The sequence below is a fragment of the Phaseolus vulgaris genome, chromosome 11, assembly GCF_051622355.1.
Source record: "Phaseolus vulgaris cultivar YP4 chromosome 11, ASM5162235v1, whole genome shotgun sequence".
Lineage (NCBI taxonomy): Eukaryota > Viridiplantae > Streptophyta > Magnoliopsida > Fabales > Fabaceae > Phaseolus > Phaseolus vulgaris.
Genome location: NC_143508.1, coordinates 8,467,113 through 8,488,231, shown reverse-complemented (window position 1 = coordinate 8,488,231; position 21,119 = coordinate 8,467,113). Strand labels below are relative to the sequence as shown.

Genomic DNA, 21,119 nt, shown 5'->3' with positions numbered 1-21,119 from the left:
CTACTTCAAATATTATTGTTATTTGAACCACTCAACGATGAAGAAGAAAACAAATTAATGATCATGAGGTTAACAATGAACTTGTAGTAGAACAACCACAAGAAATAGTATTAAGAAGATCTCAAAGAGAAATAAAGTCTATTATTTCAAATGATTATGTGGTTTATTATACAAGATTCAAAAAATGGCTTAGACATTGATAATGACCTAGTTTCATTTTCAGAAGCCATCAATGGTGATAATTCTGACAAGTGGTTAGATGCTATGAAAAATGAGCTTAAATCAATGGCATACAATGATGTATGGGACCTTATGAAATTGCCAAAAGGATGTAAGAGAGTTGGATGTAAATGGGTCTTTAAGACTAAACGTAACTCTCATGGCAAAATTGAACGTTATAAGGCTTGACTTGTTGCCAAAGGTTTTACTCAAAAGGATGACATTGATTATAAGGAAACATCTTCACCATTTTCTAAGAAAGATTCCTTTAGAATTATCATGACATTAGTAGCTCATTATGATCTTGAGTTGCATTAGATGGATGTTAAAACTGCCTTTTTGAATGAGAATTTAGAAGAGGATGTTTATATGAACCAACCAGTGGGGTTCATTGAAGAAGGAAAGGAACACACGATGTGTAAACTTAAGAAATCAGTATACGGGCTTAAATAGGTTTCCAGACAATGGTATCTTAAGTTCAATGATACTATTGTGTCCTTTTGATTTAAGGAAAACATTGTCGATCGGTGTATATATCTAGAGGTCGGTGGGAGCAATTTTGTATTTTTTATTCTATATGTTGATGATATCTTGCTTAAAACTAATGATCTTGGTCTATTAAGCGAGACTAAGAAGTTTCTCTCTAATAATTTTTGAAATGAAAGATATGGGTGAGACATACTATGTGATAGGAATAGAAATATTTTGTGATAGATCGCAAGGACTGTTTGACTTGTCTCAGAAAGCATATATTAATAAAGTTTTAGATAAATTTAGAATGGATAAATGTTCAACATCTCCTGTTCCAATACAGAAAGGAGACAAATTTAGTTTTATGCAATGTTCAAAGAATGATTTAGAACAGAAACAGATGGGGAATATCTCTTATGCATCTGTTGTTGAGAGTTTGATGTATGCTCGAACATGTACAAGACTAGATATTAGCTTTGCATTTGGTATGCTTGGTAGATACCAGAGTGATCGAGGATTGGATCATTAGAAAGCTGCAAAGAAAATTTTAAGATACTTACAAGGGACAAAGAATCACATTCTTAGTATAGAAAATCTGATAATCTTAAGGTGATTGGATGTACAGATTCAAATTTTGCTCGTTGTATGGATACAAGAAATTCCACATTTGGTTATGTATATCTTTTAGCCAGAGGAGCGATTTCATGGAAAAGTGCAAAACAGTCAGTCATTGTTGCATCCACCATGGAGGCTGAATTGGTGGCATGCTTTACGACCACAGTTCATGCTAATTGGTTGCGAAATTTTATTTCCGAACTTGGAATTGTTTAGAGTATTGTCATGCTGCTGAGAATTTATTATGATAATTTCATAGTTGTCTTCTTTTATAAAAACAAGTATTCGAAAGGTGCTAAACATATGGAATTGAAATACTTTATCTTTAAAGAGGAAGTTCATAAACATAGAATGTTAATAGAACATATTAACACTGATCTTATGATTGTCGACCCTTTAACAAAAGGGTTACCACCCAAAACATTTATTGGTCATGTTGAGAATATGAGCTTTATGTCTACTAGTGAACGGTGAATGTTGTTATTAATGGTTATTTGACTCTCTGAGCTCATTGATATATACAAATTTCTGAAATCTATTTTTTCTACTTTATGTATATACATGCAAATTATGATGCGGAAAACAAATTATGTTATTGTTGATGAAAATGACATTATGTCTGAACTCATTATGGACTTCTCATTATAAAGTCGTATTAAGGAGAAATGATGATATAGTAGTATATGGAAGGAAATGTGTTGATTATATGACATGTAACTGTCATTACTCTTATTCTCTTATTATTGTTGTATTCTTGATTTTGATTGATGATAGAACCAATCTACGTAAGGCCTTTCAATGCGCATTATGATTTATGTAATTATTAAATCATGAAAGTATTATAACTCATTTGAGTCAAGTGGGAGAATGTTAGAAAATTGTGTAAATTAATTTTTAATGTGAATGTGATTTAATAAAATAAAAGACTCATTGGTTAATGTGAGAAGTTATATATATATATATATATATATATATATATATATATATATATATATATATATTATGATACCTAATGAAAATCTAATATGATGGAGATTAGGAAATAATAGAATCAGGTTTTGTCGTCTTGTCTTTGAAAAGGAAGTGGTTCACGGTTAACCATCAAGAACGGACGTGAAAAGAAAGGAATTGCAAGAGATAGATTAAGGAAAAAAGATTAAAGAAAGTGCTCACATAGGGACTCTCATGGATCAAGGTAAGTTTTTATCTCTATAATAATTGAAGATGATGTGTGAGAATCATAATTGAAAGATCCTTATAATGTGCATTATTGTATGCATTATGTATGTGTTATTTTACAAGCTAATCGAGAGAATGATTGTTACTTTTTAGCAAGATATCAAAGATTATTTATTTTTTAGTTGCATGGAGATAGGAAAAAAACTAATGAAATATTGACTAATAAAAATTTGTTATTCAGATGTTTTTTATTCCTTATAAACTCATAAATTGATACATGAAGATAAAAGATATAATTGTTATTATTTAAATTTGATGTAATATTATTGTGAAGATTAAAAATATGATTGTTATTATTTGATCTATGATATTATTTTGAAGATAAAGTAATATGATTGTTATTATTTAAATTTGTTGTGATATTAGTTTGAAGATAAAAAATATGATTGTTATTATTTAAATTTGTTGTGATATTATTTTAATAAAAAACTCTATAAACATAGGATGACCACCAAAAACAAAAACCAAAAAGCAAAGTAAAGTAAGGGAAGTATGATAGACTAATATTTTATATTCTCATTGACTTTAATCGTCTGACTATTGTCAATAAGTAAAACATCTCATTGTAATATTTGGACATTAAAAAATTACGATTACGAAAGAATCACTTCGGCTACCACCTCCAAACTTCTGATTTCTAGTTTGACGAAAATTATAGTTAATTAGTATATTCAAACATTAAGACAACAATTACAAAGATAATGAGTTTGAAACTAAATAAGGGAATCATTAAAAAAAATAGAGTTTGAACTATTAGAGCTCTACACGTGGCATAAAAAAAATTTATATGACCAAAGACATGAATATAATATATATATATATATATATATATATTTTGATAATAAAATTAATTTTATTCACCATGCTTCCTTGTAGGGTACATAAGGCATTTTTTTTCATCTCATTCTTTCCGAAATATAAAAATTAGGGTGAGGTTATTTTCGAAATTTTAATGGATGTATTTATTTATTTGCGAGAAACCTTTTTCACCATTTATATTTGATGACAACGGCTGACTATTTCATATTACTTGAAAAATTAATGTCGTTGTATAATCATGGATATCTCAAATATTTAAAAGTCGAATAACATTCTTTTTTAAAGTCTCTTTTATTGAAATATTAATTAGTTTGAATTTCTACTAAATTAGAATATAACTTATCTAGTTATATGTTATAGAGTCTCAATTATTAATAGAGAGTATTAGATAAAAATCATTAGAATATCTATTCTTGAAACTAGAATTATGAATAAATTGACTCGATTGTGACTACTAATCATGCCAAACTACTTTTCGTTAGAATAGTTATTCTTGACAGTAACTATTTATTTCTACCATATATTTATGTTATCTTTCCTTTTCATTCTCATTTTTCAAATTTTAATCAAATAAAATGATATTTTTCTTAAATTAATAAATAATAACCAAACAGGCCAATGAAAATAATATTTTTGGACATAATATACTTTATAATACAAAATTTGCCTTAATTTTATATCTACAATAACATTTCAGGTCTATTTAAAAAGTGACGGTGCAGTTTCATATTTCCAAGAGCGTCTCTAAAAGAGTTTCTCATAAGAATTTTTTTATCTAAAAAACATTATTTTAATGTACTAACATGAATTTTTAAAATAATAATTTTATTTAAATTTTGAGGAATTTGTGTTTGTAGAATTTATATTTATTCCATTCAAAATTTCAATTTATATAAATACATACTCAATTTGAATCTTATAAAAACTATGTTATAAGATAAGGTTTGAATTCACATATCCAAGTGTATTTCTTATTTTATGGAGCATTTCTGTTAATAATTTGTTACAATTCTAATATTCACGTAATTCAGTGTCACACCCGAGATCCAATATATGAATGTCTGAATAGAAAGAAATTTCGTGTGTACAAAAAAAGTACTTAGGTATGTATGTAACAAATTCAGGCTGACCTTTGGAGGTTATATAACTTACACAAAATCTTGAGTTGACATAACTCACCATGATGAAAATTAGCCAAAATTCACATGATTCCACAAAAAGTTTCACTCTCGAACCAATTATGTGTGAAATGAATTAAATCTATGGTTGGTGATAATGATTATTTGGCATAACCAAAACAATAGTAGAGTATTAAACTAATTTTTAGTTTAAAAAAACTGTTACAATTCTAATATTCACGTAATTCAGTGTCACACCCGAGATCCAATATATGAATGTCTGAATAGAAAGAAATTTCGTGTGTACAAAAAAAGTACTTAGGTATGTATGTAACAAATTCAGGCTGACCTTTGGAGGTTATATAACTTACACAAAATCTTGAGTTGACATAACTCACCATGATGAAAATTAGCCAAAATTCACATGATTCCACAAAAAGTTTCACTCTCGAACCAATTATGTGTGAAATGAATTAAATCTATGGTTGGTGATAATGATTATTTGGCATAACCAAAACAATAGTAGAGTATTAAACTAATTTTTAGTTTAAAAAAACTTTTGATCTCATGATTCATATTAAAATAGTTTAAATGTCTCAGTGGTATTATCGGGATTCATCTATTAAATAGATCTAAATATCTTATGTTACTCTTATGGATCGACCAATGACCTACTACGAATATTATTAATATTAAATTTAAGAAAATTGGACATGTGTTATAACACTACATAATCCCTCACCTCGAACATTGAACCTATAAGCTAAAAGAAGCGGTAAAGCGATCACACACTCCTTTAGCTCTGTTATCGTCCCACCAAGAACATTACTAAAATCGAGCCTAAGGAGATCAAACATTGACCATAACACTAGAACATGTTTTCATAATCTAATTATATGCAAGCGATTAAACACTCAAGAATATATAAACTTTGAGTAAATAAATCCCACGAATATAGACTTTCAAATGTACGAACTTAATATATTCTAACAGTCAATACCAAGTTTATAAGTTTTACGAAAATATCAAGCAACTAATACAAAACCTATAAATTTGGCGACAACATTAAGTGTGAAAACTTGATGTAAACTAATGACCAATACCAAGTGTATAAACTTGGCGACAACATCACGTGACCAATATCAAGGATATAATATAGATAACAATATCAATCAACCAATACTAAGTGCATAAGCTTGACAACGATATCAATACCAAGTGTATATTCTTGGCAAATATATATATATATATATATATAACAAACTCTTCAAGTGTACGAACTTGATGAATTTCGACAGTCAATACCAAACATATAAGCTTGGCGACGACGATATCATGGGACCAATGCCAAACATATAAATTTGGAATATATAACAAGACTATTAACCTTGTGGCGATGGGTATAAACCTCACGGTAAACATTAAAATATTCTAGTCAAGAAAAATGAAAACTCCAAATTATATATTTAGTTTTATTTTTTCCTTTGTCACTTTTTCTTCTAATCACATGTTTGTCCATTGATCCTTCTTTATCATACTATTATGTATTTATTATATTTATTACTAATTTCACCTCTTTAATATCAAAATAATTTAAATATCTTAAATATATTATGAGAATTCACCTATTAAATGGATTTAACATCCTACACTTATATGTTGGTTAACAATCTACCATAAATATTATTAAGATGGGTTTTAAGGAAATCGAACTTAAGCCATAAAACTAGAAAGTTCTAACTATAAGTTCTCAAATCGTGCATAAATATTTTGTTGATTTCTTGTTCTCTTCATGTTTGGATGCTAAAAATCGAAGAATTTTTACACTCGTTATGTATTCCTCTGAAGCTATAGTGCATTCGAAATGTTGACATTTTTCTGTATGAAATTAAGTCTGAACTTCACTGATGGTGCATATCTGGTTTGAGGACCACGTGACTAACTTTAAGCAGCACAATTATATTGTATGCATTCAAACTATAACTTTCCTTTTATCCAATTCTATAATATAAGGACTAATACCTGGATTGTATGATTTGCATGATAGATCAAATGTATAATAATTCGTTGTTGTATAGTAAAATTATCCTCCACTAGCAACAGCTGTGAAAGTTCCTTTTGCCTTTTTGTTATATATTTATGTAAAAGTTCAAATCTTGAATTTGTTTGATAACACTAATAAATTAGTTATTACCTTACCAAGACTAGTTTATAAGCTTGACCAATATAAAAATGTTTGATAAATATTTAAAATTAGTTTATTTTAGGAGTTTTTAAGTTATATAAACTACAACTTTCTACTTCAATTAACTTCATGTAACTTATTTAATTTTTTTTCACTAATATCTCTTATGTTTTAATATATATTTTTAGTTTTAATATTTTTGATCTACTATTACTCATTTTAATTTTATAGATACAATTAATTAATCATTTTTATTGTTTTTTAATTTTGTATATAGTTCAAATTACATAATGCTACAAGAAAAATTACATAGTGAAAATTGTCAAAAAATAAATTGTGTAACATTAAAATGCGAAATAAAAATTTAATTTAATTAATACTCATTATATCAACATATTTAAATAAAATGACTTGTTCAAATAAAAATAATTACAGAACTTTTTAAAAATAAATAGATGTACTAAAAAGTTTAATAATAATTTTAAAAAAAAACATTTATATAATTATATCTTTTATGAATTTTATATTTACCAGCTAGTTTAGTTTATAATATCTGATAAAACAAACTATCCAAACACTTTTAATAAAATAAGTTACTTAATCGATTTAGATCTTATAAGTTGGGAATATAGTTATGGGAATGAGAGCCTTATCATATTTATGCCTTGTCAGTTATCTTGTGAGTGCTCTACGTCTCTTATATTTCTTCGTATAACAATTGAACTTTGTCATGTGGAAAGTTTGGGCCACATCTCAGCTGCTACTTTAATTGGTTAAGTTTGGCGTATTATGAAATTGGTTCTCGTACGTTAAGTTTGGCGTGTTATGAAATTGGTTCACGTTCGTTAAGTTTGGCGTTTTATGAATTTGGTTTTTGCAAAAAATTATTGAATTAAGTCATTATTAATATTTTTGTGATAAATAGATTTTTAGAGTTAAAATATTGTATACTACTTTTGTATTTAGTCTAAAATGTAGTTAAAAAATTATTGAATTAATTTTATTTTTTTTATAAATAGATTTTTAGAATTAAAATATTTTGTATTAACTCCTTATTAATGTGAATATTATAATACACGTTAAAAATTTGTTTCATTCTCATATTTTTATGTTTTTAGTGAAATATAAAATTTAAAGTAGAAAAAAAATCATTTTCACGTTATAATATATAAATATAATATAGACGAAAAATATACTTAAGCTTTATTTAAAATAGAACCAATGACTGAACCAATTCCTTTATTTTCCAATTAATCCAACCATTCTGATTCAGCCTTCGCTAAAGTAAAATAAAAAAATTAATAAAAAAATTTCAACTATAAAATATAATCCACCACAATATTTTCAATTTCACAGTAGTCGTACTTTTGTTCTTGTTAATAAACAATTTTTTGGTATTTATACATTACCTATTCCTTTTAGCATTTTTCACCCTGCATTTAACAACTTTTTATTAATTTAATTTTAATTTTTTTGACAAAATAGGTACATACTAGAAGAGAAGTAAAACTCATCTCTCAACCATCTCCTGATTCTTTCATCATATATGGGAAAGGTACCTGGAACTTGATGTAGAAGGGATAACATGATCTTAAATGAGAATATGCTTCAAGCCATCAAGACAATGCGAAAAATGGGGGGAGTGAAACCCATGATTAATTATATTCATAAAAAAATTGACAACAAATGAAACCACACATGCTCTTCGTGTATGGAACTACGAACTAAAAGATTAACCATGCAAACACAAACTGTGGACACATACAAAAACACACTCAACTAGCAGCAGTAGTACACAATATACAGCGCATTCGAGGGCCACGCGACGTGGTTTCTTCATCTTCAGAGTCTTCGTTAGCATCGTCCTCATAACCATTGTAATCATCATACATTTCTTTCTCTAGGGACGTGGTTTGTTTCTTTTTACTACTAGTGTAAGAGGAATCCATGAGACAATTTGTATGATAACCATGACAGCAAAAGAAAACAATGACCGATACATTCTGTATAGAAAATGGATCAAAACATATACAACATCTTCCACCTCCCCTAGTCTTTGACTTCATCTCCATAGTTCTTAGACTCGGGGATTTCTCAAATACCTGAGAAGCACGAGCGTCACTCATTTTAACCCGTGGCTCATCTTCTTCATTACCTAAAGAAACTCCATGCCTTGCCTCTTTGTAATACTTGATTAAAAGATTGACACAGTCCGCCTATTTCAATAACAGCAAGTCAGAGGGATATTCCGCGGTACCAAATTATTCAGATTCAAGAATTTGGCCTCCTAAGGTCGAGCCAGAGGGAATAGGGAAGAAAAAACACCTTAAGAATATCATTGCACCCATGCCTGAGTGATGTTTCAGTCCTGTAGTCAGTGATAATCTTAACCAGTCGATCCCGGAGCCTACAGAAAGTAGATAGAGATATTAGAGTCAGTGAACATCATGCTTACTGACACATATCTCTAGAACTATAGGCAAGCACAAATCCTAATAGTATTTTCGAATACAATCTATGATCTGATAACAAAGTTTACATTAATTACTTACCGAGGTATTTCCAACCCGTTAGGAACCTTATTTACAATGTAAAGGGGATCGAGATTTCCAACTGTGTGCTCCAATAATATGCCCACCTATTAATTACAATAATCAAGCTTAAAACAGACCGAGAAAGAGTAGAAGTACAAAATAATAGCATAATGGGTCAGTTATTTCTCTCTTTACTTTTTTTTCAATTTCGAATCAAAGTTCTAAAAATTAAATAAAATCAAATTTAGAGAACAATGTTTACACTTTTTTGGTAAAAAAAAATGTCCACATTTTTTCCCCTCACATTATATTTGTTGTCGTCATTTTTAAAGCAATATAGAGCCCTAATCACACAAAAAAGTTAATCTTTACATGGATAATCAGTAGTAACTAATCCTACTAAATATGCACTAGCTTAAAGCTAACACATTATATATGTGTGGTCAACCAACATATTCTAATACGACACAATGAACATTCAAGCCTGCCAAAAAGTTAAGTTATCATAGTACCATTTCAGGTTTGTGAAGGCATTGCTTGATCAATTCTTCCCAAAGTTCATCATCATGCTGCATGGTGACAAACTCTACAGCCTGCAAAAAATTATGACCACTTCAAACATAATCACCACAGATCTGATTCACGATTTAGATGTTGGTTGAAACCAAACCCATTCAATTGAAAAAAAAAATTAATTACCTCCTCTATATCCCCCAAATTGTTTATAATAACAGCTAGGGCTTGTTTTGAGTTTCCCATCCTTCCTAAGATGAAGACTTGCTCCCTCAATAGGTCCCTTTTAATGCAAATTTCATAAGCCTGAAAAACAACTCTCAGAAATTTGATTCACAATCATACAGTACAAATAACTGTCAAAGTTTTCCATCGGTTCATCACCTTCTCAAGGGTGTAATGTTGACTGCTACGAAGAAAAGGTAGTAGCATCTTTGGATCATACTCTGCGTAGAGTTCTACCTATGCACATTATACCAAAAAAATTATAGTAAATGACTGAAAAGAATAATTTAATCACGTTTACAAACCATTATTATTCATGTTTAGCTTCAGAAGACAGTTATTGAATCAACCAGGCAAAAACAATGGGAGGAGAGTAGAGCAGTAGGGACTCAGCAAGCAACCAGCATTAATACTAACAACATAACCCTGGTGTTAAAAGGCAAAATGCTCCGTGTTGGTATGCGAAGGTATACTGAAGGGTCATTGTATGCAGTCTTACCGTTGCATGTGCAAAGAGACTGTTTATGGGTTTGAACTTGTGACCATGTGGTCAACAAGATGCAACTTTACGCTGCACCAGAGCTTGTCCTCAGCAATCAGCGCTAATATTATGCTATAAAAATTGAGACTGAAATGGTGCAGCCGGAATACCACAGAAATGTATCACAAAAATAGGGGCAATTGCCTTAGACTATTTAAAGATCAATTAAAAATTAGTAAACCTAGATTGAATCAGAAAAGCACAATGACCTGATGATTCTAGTTCCAGGGCACACACACTGTTGCACAACAATTAGAGATGCTATATATCCTTATGTGAAGAGTGGGACAGTTCCATGTTAGAGAAGCAGAACAGTGTGCCTTAACAAACTAAAAACCCAAAGCTAAGGATTCGACCACACAAGACCAAACTCAAGGTCATAGAAAATCCCCTCACATCCATGGTTGCATGCTTGTGAATAAAATGTACAGGTCCTGGATTTCTGCTAGCTCAAAGTCTATTACTTATGGCATTTCATACTTTTCAATGTCTTTCAAACTTTATGTCTTGATAAAAATTATTGTTTTAACACTTAACATTACAATACACATAAAACCATTCATGCGTTTACACCTAATTCATGATATCAAATAGTTTTTGACACATCAATTATATCAGAGACTCCATAACCCACCAAGTAGATTGGTTACATGGATAAACCACCTATGTGTTTTAGGATAAACCTAGCATTACACAATCACATAATCTCTATCCAGGGCACACAGATTAGTACAAATTGTGTTTGTTGTCAATTTCCTTAGATAAACCTTACTTTTATTTGAGCTTGGGACCAGTTACGAAATAATTTTCAACACGCACGTCATAGGAAAATTATCCAAATATAATGTTAAATTTCAATTCATACAGCACAAAGATTCTTCTAACAAAGAAGACTACTAATGCACAAGGCTCCTGACAAGTCGAGTCTGAGGAGGGCCCACATAAAGAGTCTTACCATGCAAGCAAAGAGAGTGCTTTCAAGATTTGAAAACATGATCTCCAAACTTTCAGAGTTATCTCATTGACAAGACAGACACTAGATAAACTTTGGAACAAATACACATGTAAAAATGAGGACGGATAACATTTGTCCCTACAAACACTTATTCGGTGATAATTCACTCAACTTCCTCATTGGTTTAAAATCTTTCATTGGTTAGAACCCTCTGTAGGTAGCCCTTTTTGGGAATACCAATTGATATGCACCCAAACACTTAGGGAAGTCACCCTTAAAAGCTAGTTGTTGTTAAGGGGAAAGAACCAAACACTTAAATACTCCACCAAACATTTCATGTTATTTGATGCGGGACTTAGACACCCAATATTACCTAAGTCCCTATCATTGGATTTAACGTTTCCTTGTTCCTGTACATTTGTCTTGGACCATAATCAATTAGAACCAGAGTTGTCACTTAATGAAGTTTGCTACTTTATTTTCTATAAGAGAAACAAAGGTAGTAATGGCCGAGTGGAACTCAAAATGGCAGACACATGGCTTTCATCAATTGTAATTGTAAATATTAAAGAGAGATTAACTTACTGCTTAGATTTCAAAGCAAAGGAAGCTTGTAAAAAGCTAAATGAAAGAAACAAAACTACCTGCATGTCATGGAAATCTTTCCCAGCATGATGATTTACTTCAAATAATGAATGGAGATACAGATGTAAAAAATATCTACGATCACACTTATTATCAGCATTTAGAAGTTGCTTCACAGCTTCAGGTGGACTTATTAAGTCCCTATTTTGGATCAACAAAGGAACTGCACGCTTGCAATCTAGCATCATTAGTTGAACAACCTGCACAGATAAACATTAAACAAATAGGAGTCCAATGATCATTATATAAAGAAATGAAAACCAATACAGACAGAATTGAACATATATACTGCTTAAAATAGAAAATTCAACAACTCTATAAACAATTGTCAGAATATTGAACTCTTACTCAACCAATTTGGCTTTGTTCATTAATCCTTCTTTGTATGCATTCAATATATCAAGAGATATCAGATATGGCAAACATGGATACCCAGACCTTATTATACTACAATGAAGCTTGTAAAGAAAACAATTCAGGTGATTAAAATAGAATGCCAGCAGATATATGAAACATGAATTTGTCAGGTAAGGTAATACTACAGACCTATGGAGAAAACGGAATTCCAAGATTACCATAACTTCTACAAAGCATAATTATACCTTTCCACGAATTGCATCATGTAGGTTATGTTTATCAATAAAATCAAATACTTCTGGCTTCATAAGCTGAAAAAGTCAACCAAAAAAAAAGAAATGTCCATTAGCAGTAATAACAAGTAGACGACATGCTGTAGTATAAAGCATGCGTTAGCATTTAACGGATGTATTGCTGCCTAAACAAAAGAAAAATTACTTTGAACACTTACATCAGCATACAAAGAGAAGGCCTTCTCATATTGCCCATTGATTACATACAACTCTGCCAATGCCTAGCACAAAATAAGAAAATGTTAACATAAATAGATGGTTAACAGATTAAAAAATGCAAGTACAATTAATCAGACTAACCTCCTTAAGTGAATCAGTCATGGACGAAGTATTTAGCTGAGGTTCTATGGCTGAAATTACAGGTAATGCAGAATAAATTACAGAAGGCCAGGATTTTACAGTGGACAAGAGATCCTTATGAAAAGAAGAATTTGTAGCCAATGCAACAAGAGCAACCTGTAGAACCAAAAAGCAGCATAAAAGATTATTTATATCAAGTGAGTTCTTTACAGATACTGAGCAAACACATTAATTGTGTGACAGAGACCACTTTGTTTTAGCTAACCTCATAAGCAGTATCACGTAGTCTGGGGTTTTCTGTAGGCATGTAAGGAACTAAAACAGGGAGTTGACGAAGATGTGCAAAGTGGAAAACCCATCTGTTGAAAGCAGCTCATTGAAGACCAATTACAAATCAGAACATAGTAACAGACTAACAAACAATGACATGTTGTACCTCTCCCAAGCTGGAGCTGATCGCCGAAGCAACTTGGGACACAAAGATGCCGCTTCACTGTATTTCCTTTCCACAATCAGATGATCAAGGTACCTAGATCCCACCTGCAAAGATAGTGGAAAAAAAGAAAAACTTCTCATAATACTCAAATGGACAAATTCAACTAGAAGGTAACAAAGCATATACACATAAAATACATTCATCCACTGTGTTTTTTTATACAAAAGAACTAATATTAAAGGGAAGTACAATAATGGATACCAAAAGCAGTTAAGGTACCCTCAAGAGTAAAGACTTCCAAATAACTAAACCAAAACAAACATAAGTACCAATTGCATCAAAATAGAACCTTGAGGAAATTAGAGAAGAAAGCAAACGGTCAATCATGCTTCAATACCAATCAAGTTGATTTCAAGTTTCATATAGATCTATGCACAGCGGGTCAACAATTTTACTTTACATAATCCAATCACCATTAATTATATCGGAAATTATCACAAGATTCATTTAATTTCATCTTGAATGTCTATATAGAGTGTTGTTGATAGCAAAACAAAAGATAATACTTTAACAAACTTCTTGAAAACAAAATAGTTGAGGAGCTTTCACAAACATACAATCAACATACACAAGTGCCTATATATACAATTGTGCACATCTTCATTCCAATGATGTCCTACACAAGTACCCTTTATTCTATATTTTACACTTATAATTTGAATAGCATACAATCAATTAGAAATTATAGACTGAACTATGATAAAACATAATACCTCATCAAGCAGTTCACTTCGTCCCTGACCAGATTCAACCACAGCCAATGCTTTTTCATGCCACCCATGCCGAAGAAGCCACGCAATATGATCTTCAGTATCCCTGATTATTAAAATGCATCAATTTTTCTAAATTATCTAATTTAACTTTTTCAGATCTTTAGAAAAACTTAGAACAAAAACATGATATTTTAAAGGCTTAATTGCCCTTTTTATCACTCAACTTTGGTACTATTGCAAATTTTCCATTCAATTTTTTTCGTTCATTGTACTGTATAATTTAAAAAATTAAACATACATTACCAATCCGTCAATTGGCAAACAACTCATGACTTGACCAATTAAACAAGTGGAAAATTTAATGTTGGCCTATGTAGCATGGCACCACATGTTAATTCTAGTATTAGTGTTGTGTGTTGTGGACATTAACCTTGCACCATTGACAACATCATAAACCCAAACTAGTTGTTTGAACTTAACTTTTCATTTTTCAGAAGCCACGGTCACGATCTCAAAAAATGGGCGGCCATCGCCAACATGTCCTCCCTCACTACCATCATCAACCTCACCCCCTCCATCATTCTCTCCAGCATCCCCATCCATCCACACCCTTGACTCCCCTCCTTCCTCGACAACTTCCCCCTAGTGCTAAAAATATATTTTCGTTTCATATTTTCAACACACACCACCATAAGAAGAATCAAAACAATGTCGAGAATGAGTGGAGCCATGTTGCCAAACAAATTAAAGATGGTTCGATGGAAGCATTCAAGCAGTTAAAAAGTAAGAGAATTGTTGAAGTGGTGGGTTCTAATTTGGGTTGGAAACAACTACTTGACACAACCTATGTTCAACAAACTTGCGATGCACACAAGGAGGCCATTTTATTATGGACGGAGTCAAGGGCCACACGTGGGACTTAGGAGCATGGGAATGTGAGGGTTTCTGTTGAGAAATTATTTAACATGAACAACCTCTCGCCGTAAGAAACATGCCACTAGCAATTATTGTTTTACCAATTGGATCCTGATGAGTCGAGGTCGAGGCGGTGATAAAGGGGGAGGAGTAAGGTATTTTGGTGAAATATGAGCACTTTGAGGGTTTTGACTCTTCTCGTGTTCCATTGGAGCCTTAGGTGAACGTGCTTGGAAGGGATATTGTTGAGGGGGTGTGTCTATGTGATAGAGGTGAACGAAAAGAGTGGATGGGTCAAATCCTGGGGCGGTGGACTTGGGCTAGGAGAGTGTGGGTGGGTGGGGGAGGTTACAAATGAGGAAGGTTTGGACTTTAAGTGGGTTAGTTGAAGTGGTTAAGACACAAAGGAAAATAAAATATCAAAAGAGAATGGGAGTTAGTGGAAGGGGAACTTGGAACTCCAAAAGGTTTAAGGAGAAGTGGTATTGAAGACCCTTATGAGGAAGAATGAGTGGAGCCACATTTTTAGAAAGTTGGGGTTGGAGTAGAGGAAGGGAGGGTAGTCCCAGGTGAGGTAGGGATTTGGGTGGCAATGAAGAATTGAGAATGCAGGGATGGGGTGGTTGTGGGGCTGGTTAGGATGTGTGTTAAGGTTCAGAGTGGACGGTAGTTATATTTAGAATTAGTGCACATGATCACGCCAACTTGGAATTGTATCACTTATTTTATTGGCAACGCTATCATAGTAGTTTTCCAATTGATGGATTGGTAAAATGTTTTTAATTTTTTAACTCATATGGTACAATGGGCGGAAAAAAAATTCAGAGGCAAAATTTGTGGAGGTGACAAAGTTGAGAAGTAAAAAGTGCAATTACACCATTTTAAATGTATTAAAAAATTCCAGCATATTGTTTTAGCAAGAACTTTTAGATAAATAACAGACCCCATATGTTTTTATTTTAAATGATATAGCTTCTTACTACCATAACAACAGCCTGTGTTGCAGGGTCAATTAAGGGAGGGAGGTTAAAATTTCCAATAGCAAAGTGTACAAGTGTGAAGGATAACATGGATAGATGCCAGCATTCAGACATCAATTTTTTATACTAAAATGAGTGACAAAAATTCCTTAGACTATCATTTTGTAATTCTATAATCTAGTGAAATACAATAATATAGGAAATATTCGACGTAACACAACTACCAATTAACTGACAACAATGATACCCAAATCAAGCTACTGCAATTTGCATTGGAACATTCTCAAGGGCACATCATATCTTGTCTTAGAAAATACAAACAAACACAAAACAGCATATATCATACTAAGTGGATATGACGAGGTTTAAGACAACTTTTTATCAAAAGAATATTTCTTTTCGTACTAAATCCCTCCCCTTTCCTGGGGGTGGATATGATGAACAGTTTAAACTACAAATATTGTCATCTTTCAATGCATAATAAACAAAGGAAACATCACATATTATGTATTTGTCAAAAACATTTTATCAAGATCCCTCTCAATACTTTTAGGGTCACAAGTCATACATAAACGCATCCAAAAAATTTAAAACAGTACAATAGAAATTGAAATCAACCTTGGCTTGGCAATAACTACATCCTTCAGAGATACAATATAGTAAAGTGGTTCATCACCTGCAGCCCACTGACCACCAGCATAACTGCTACCTACATTTGAATGAAAAACAATATGTTACTAAGGTGCATATTAGGAAGGATCACAGAGGATCCAGGTCTCTCAGGGAGGGAATGATTGAAGTCAAAGATTTCAAGAGACACAATCCAATGGAGAAAATGGTAAATGCTAACGGATTTCCATTGAGGCAAGGCAACCAAGGGGAATTTGGGGAGGAAAAATTAATCTGTATGACTATAAAAGGAAAAGAGATGAGAAGATGGACAGGTGACAAAAAAGGTGAAGAGTAGGGGTGTGCAGAATCTCTTGAATACTGTCACCTATTTTCTGTCGGTTATTTGTCTCCCACTGTAATCCCCACTATGCAGGCAGTGATATCATACTAATATCCGGTGGAATTAAATACAGCATATTCAACATAGCTGAATATGCTTCAAAACATCACAAACAAAGTACGCCAAATGTTAACCTGAGAAGGGAGCATGTGCAAGAGAATAGTCTTTCGCCCTGTAATGCTCAAACCCATGTACTGGCAGAGCATCTGTAGAAAGCTCATCATTATTCCATGTTACTATTCTTACTTCTGGTCTTTGAGCATTGCCCTGTTCAAAATTATTTTACTCACGCTCATAACAAAGTCAATTTTTTTAATGTACACATGTATTGAATAGATCACTGTGTAAGAGATATGTATTCAATACAACAATAGTTATTTTAAAGATAACAGGACATGGTATGTGCAAGATACATAGTTTAAAATGTATAAAATTCATAAAATATAATAAATATAATTGCAATTTTATAGATCCAAATTAAAAACACATTTTTTAGGCATTGCTGAAATAAATAAAAAATTACAAACCATTGTCATCATAAATTACTTCCTATTATTTACAAATTACATATAGGGATAACAATATCTATCTCTTTTTTTTTCCTTTAAATAATTCATAAAGAGACTATGTTCCTATATTACACATACTTGTATGTTTCAGTTTCATGTAGTTTTATTAGGTATAAATGTTTTAAAGCCATGGAACCTTCAACAATATCAGTATAAGATATGCGAAACAAATAAAGGTATTGGTGTTTCACAAGTTTTGATACTTCATTAACAATTATTGAACATCTAGGAGTATCGATATCAAGTATGTGAAGCAAACTGAAGTATCGATGCTTCATATTATAATACACTAAATACTCTTTATTTTTGGCAAATACAATATAAATTTGATTGCTTCCATTCTGATTTTGTTATGCAGCTTGAGTTCATTATTTTCTACACCCCCAATAAGTAATAGTGCCCTCAATAAATAGTAAATAATGAGCATGCTACATGCCTGACTGTAATATATATGAAAATGTCTAACTAAGGAAGCAGCATGGTGCTGATCTGGTACCAAATGATCAAATTCATTGTTTGATCCTTCACAAAATGTAATAACAAATAAATAAAATTTTCAGCATGCCGACCAGGAAATTATACTTCAAATTATGATATTTGGAGAAATTTACCATTACTTGAGTAAAAGACAGAAGAATGAACAAAGAAAACAAGTTGTAGCATATAAACAAAGGGAGGAATTTACAACTGGATAGAAGGTCAGCATGAAAATTAAAGAATTTCATTTCATTGTTAACAATGAGCATAAATACCTGCCGTGAATGAGCAGAGCTACTAAAATCCTTATCTCCATCTTCTTCTCCAGGAATATATGCAAGAACAACCAAAGCATCACCAAAGGGAGCAAGCCCTGAGATGAAGTAGCTGGTTTGGAAAGATGCCACAATGTCCACCTGGACCACACCAGAAAGAGGAACTTGCCTGAATGACCCATTCGCTGCCCTTTGGTGATTTGTCCTTATTGAAGCAATTTTGACAGATGTTCCCCATCCAATAACCAAGAGGGTATCATCCTACAAGTGATGGAAGGCATTAAGCTCCACAGTTTTATCAAGAGATACACAGGAACATATGAAATAATGGTCTTGCCACAGTTCAAATTACAATGCCACAGAATAAGCCTTCAATTATAGCAGTAGAGAGAGACTGCATGAAAAGAATGAGATAACTCGACAGCATGCCTAAATCATTTGACTAACCTGCCAGACCAGGTGAGGAAGTAAAAGCTCGGGGCGTGGGCTTCCTCGTGGTTTTTCAATAAATGTAACACGCTGGTCATTGGCAGTATCATAAACCTTCACTCCTGCATCATTTGCCCAAGCAACAAGACTTGCTCTCCATTTCACAGCATGTATTGAACCTTCAGCAGAGTGCAAAACCTTTGGGAGATGGTAGAGTGGGGTCGTTGTAACGTTAACAAACAGAAATTACTGTAGAGTAGAGAAGAGAAATCCCAAGTACTAAAACATTCTGACAAACCTGATCGCGGTAGCCCAACCATTTCTTTGAATTTAAATATAAATGACCAGCCAAACCACCAGCAACAAATCTCCTGGACATTTTCCTTGCATAATCTGGATCCAACGCAACTGCCTTCATTGGCCGATGGTACTCAAACTTTAATTTCTCATCAGTGAAAAGGCTGTTTATCACAACTGATCCGTCATCAGAACAGCTTCCAATATATTCACCTTCTGTGTCAAAACTAAGGTCGTTGACAACAGAAGCATGTGCAGAGTATTCCTTAACCTATAACAAGGTAACTCAATTAGAAACGGATTCCTATAAATAACACAACACGCAAGCAATTGACCATGACTCATGAGCCAACAGCCGCTAGACAAAAAATTTCAAAGCGCAGTGTCAACATAAACCAAAATACATCCATAAACCCAAGCATAATATGATTTTGAAGATAATATCACGAAAACAACTTAACAATCGCACGAATTATTTCTTTCCATAAATATAATCAAGCCAGCTCCAATTTGAGTAAATAACAGTTGACGACAGCGGCTACATGAAATCTCAAAGCGCAGAGTCAGCATAAACCAAATTATATCCATAATCCTTATCATACATTTGAAGAGAGTATGAACGAACGAAGCTCAATAATACAGATTGTTCCGTTCCGTAAATTTGATCTAGCCAGTTCGAATTCGAGTAACAGGTCTAACTCACGGAAATTGCGAAATTCTCAATCACAAAATAGCGGCTATGCGAAATCTCAAAGCGCACACTACTAGCATAAGTCAAATAATATCCACAATTGCTAGCAATAGAACGTCAACACACGCATGCTCTCAATCACACAAAATATTTCGCTCCATAAATTTGATCTAACCAGCTCCAATTCGAGTAATAACAGCTCAGATACACAGTAATAGGGAGATTCTCCACGACGAATTACGCAACGAATAGATGATAACATAACTAACCTGATTCCCGAGAAAATCAAGGATGTGAACGGTGCCGCCGTGTGTGCCGAGAGCGATCATCCGTTCGGCGACGGCAATACACGACGCGGCGTCACTCGCTAGCAGCGAAGGTATGCTACCTCCCATTCTCTGGTACTTGAGCCTCGGTTCCTCTTCCTCTTCTTCATCTTCCACTTCTTCTTCCTCTTCTTCTTCCTCTTCGTCTTCCTCTTCTCTCTCGTCGTCTCCTTCGACGCCGTTCTCAGACGGAAACGGAGCCATTCGGATAGTTATCGCGTGCGGCCTCGTCCCGAGAACAATGGTGAGTTGGCCAAAATGCGAAATGAGCGAAAGTGAGAAATTAGATCTGTTTGGTTGCGCTAAGAAAATCTTTTTTATTTAACTATTATCATTATTCCTTTCTTTGTTTCCTCTCTTTTTTAAAAATGAAATTTCGGTGTTACAAAATTTCTCAAGAAAGAGGAAAGTTTCAAACGGTCCCTCGATAAAGTATATCATTGAGTAGACGACAAAAAACAACGAGGTGTTAGGTGCTCATTAGTTAAGACGTGTAGTTGCACTCGGATCCTCTACGTCCAGTTTTGCCTTCCGCCACCATCTTGCGACATCACAGTCCTTGATTAATCGTTCTGCAGAAATCCAATGGTTCTAATTTCTGATGCAGGGAGAGCATCCACACAAAATTCTTAATTTAAAAAAAATGTGATGGAAAAACTCTACTTATGTTTTATAATTCATGGTCAAATTCAGGATAAATTATTTTAAAAATTATTTACTTCATCAATTTTTATAAATATATGTTTTTTAATTTGTAAATATTCCATTTGAGAAAATAGAAGGCTATTTTAAAACTGTTTTAATTTTTAAATAAATTTAAAATATCAAGAATATTTTTCATTTTTTTTTAATTTACTTACGAAAATCAAATTTAAACAACTTAAAACATAACTACATGTTAAAAAAAAAT

The 21,119-nt window shown here is 32.5% G+C and overlaps 1 protein-coding gene across 1 annotated transcript; it reads right to left on the bottom strand.

The window, feature by feature from the left end:
• Positions 1 to 8,288: 8,288 nt before the first annotated feature.
• Positions 8,289 to 20,820, bottom strand: VPS41 (vacuolar protein sorting 41). The gene is made up of 19 exons (XM_068633402.2): positions 20,153 to 20,820; positions 19,194 to 19,463; positions 18,914 to 19,093; positions 18,467 to 18,727; positions 17,280 to 17,412; positions 16,752 to 16,842; positions 14,239 to 14,341; positions 13,466 to 13,569; positions 13,295 to 13,388; positions 13,030 to 13,185; positions 12,888 to 12,950; positions 12,682 to 12,747; positions 12,079 to 12,279; positions 10,098 to 10,175; positions 9,900 to 10,019; positions 9,713 to 9,793; positions 9,219 to 9,304; positions 8,992 to 9,073; positions 8,289 to 8,882 (listed from the first exon to the last, which is right to left on the bottom strand). The coding sequence occupies exons 1-19, from the start codon at positions 20,411 to 20,413 to the stop codon at positions 8,442 to 8,444; spliced, it is 2,871 nt and encodes a 956-aa protein (XP_068489503.2). The 5' UTR covers positions 20,414 to 20,820; the 3' UTR covers positions 8,289 to 8,441.
• Between the last annotated feature and the right edge of the window lie 299 nt (positions 20,821 to 21,119).

Bases quoted from the DNA above. Each gene is read 5' to 3' on its own strand.
- VPS41 (XM_068633402.2), bottom strand. From the start codon at position 20,413: ATGGCTCCGTTTCCGTCTGAGAACGGCGTCGAAGGAGACGACGAGAGA. The intron at 12,280-12,681 runs GTATAATTATGC...TTATCTGTGCAG, and splicing joins ATGATGCAATTCGTGGAAAG to GTTGTTCAACTAATGATGCT. The intron at 10,176-12,078 runs GTAGTTTTGTTT...TAATGTGCATAG, and splicing joins AAGATTTCCATGACATGCAG to GTAGAACTCTACGCAGAGTA.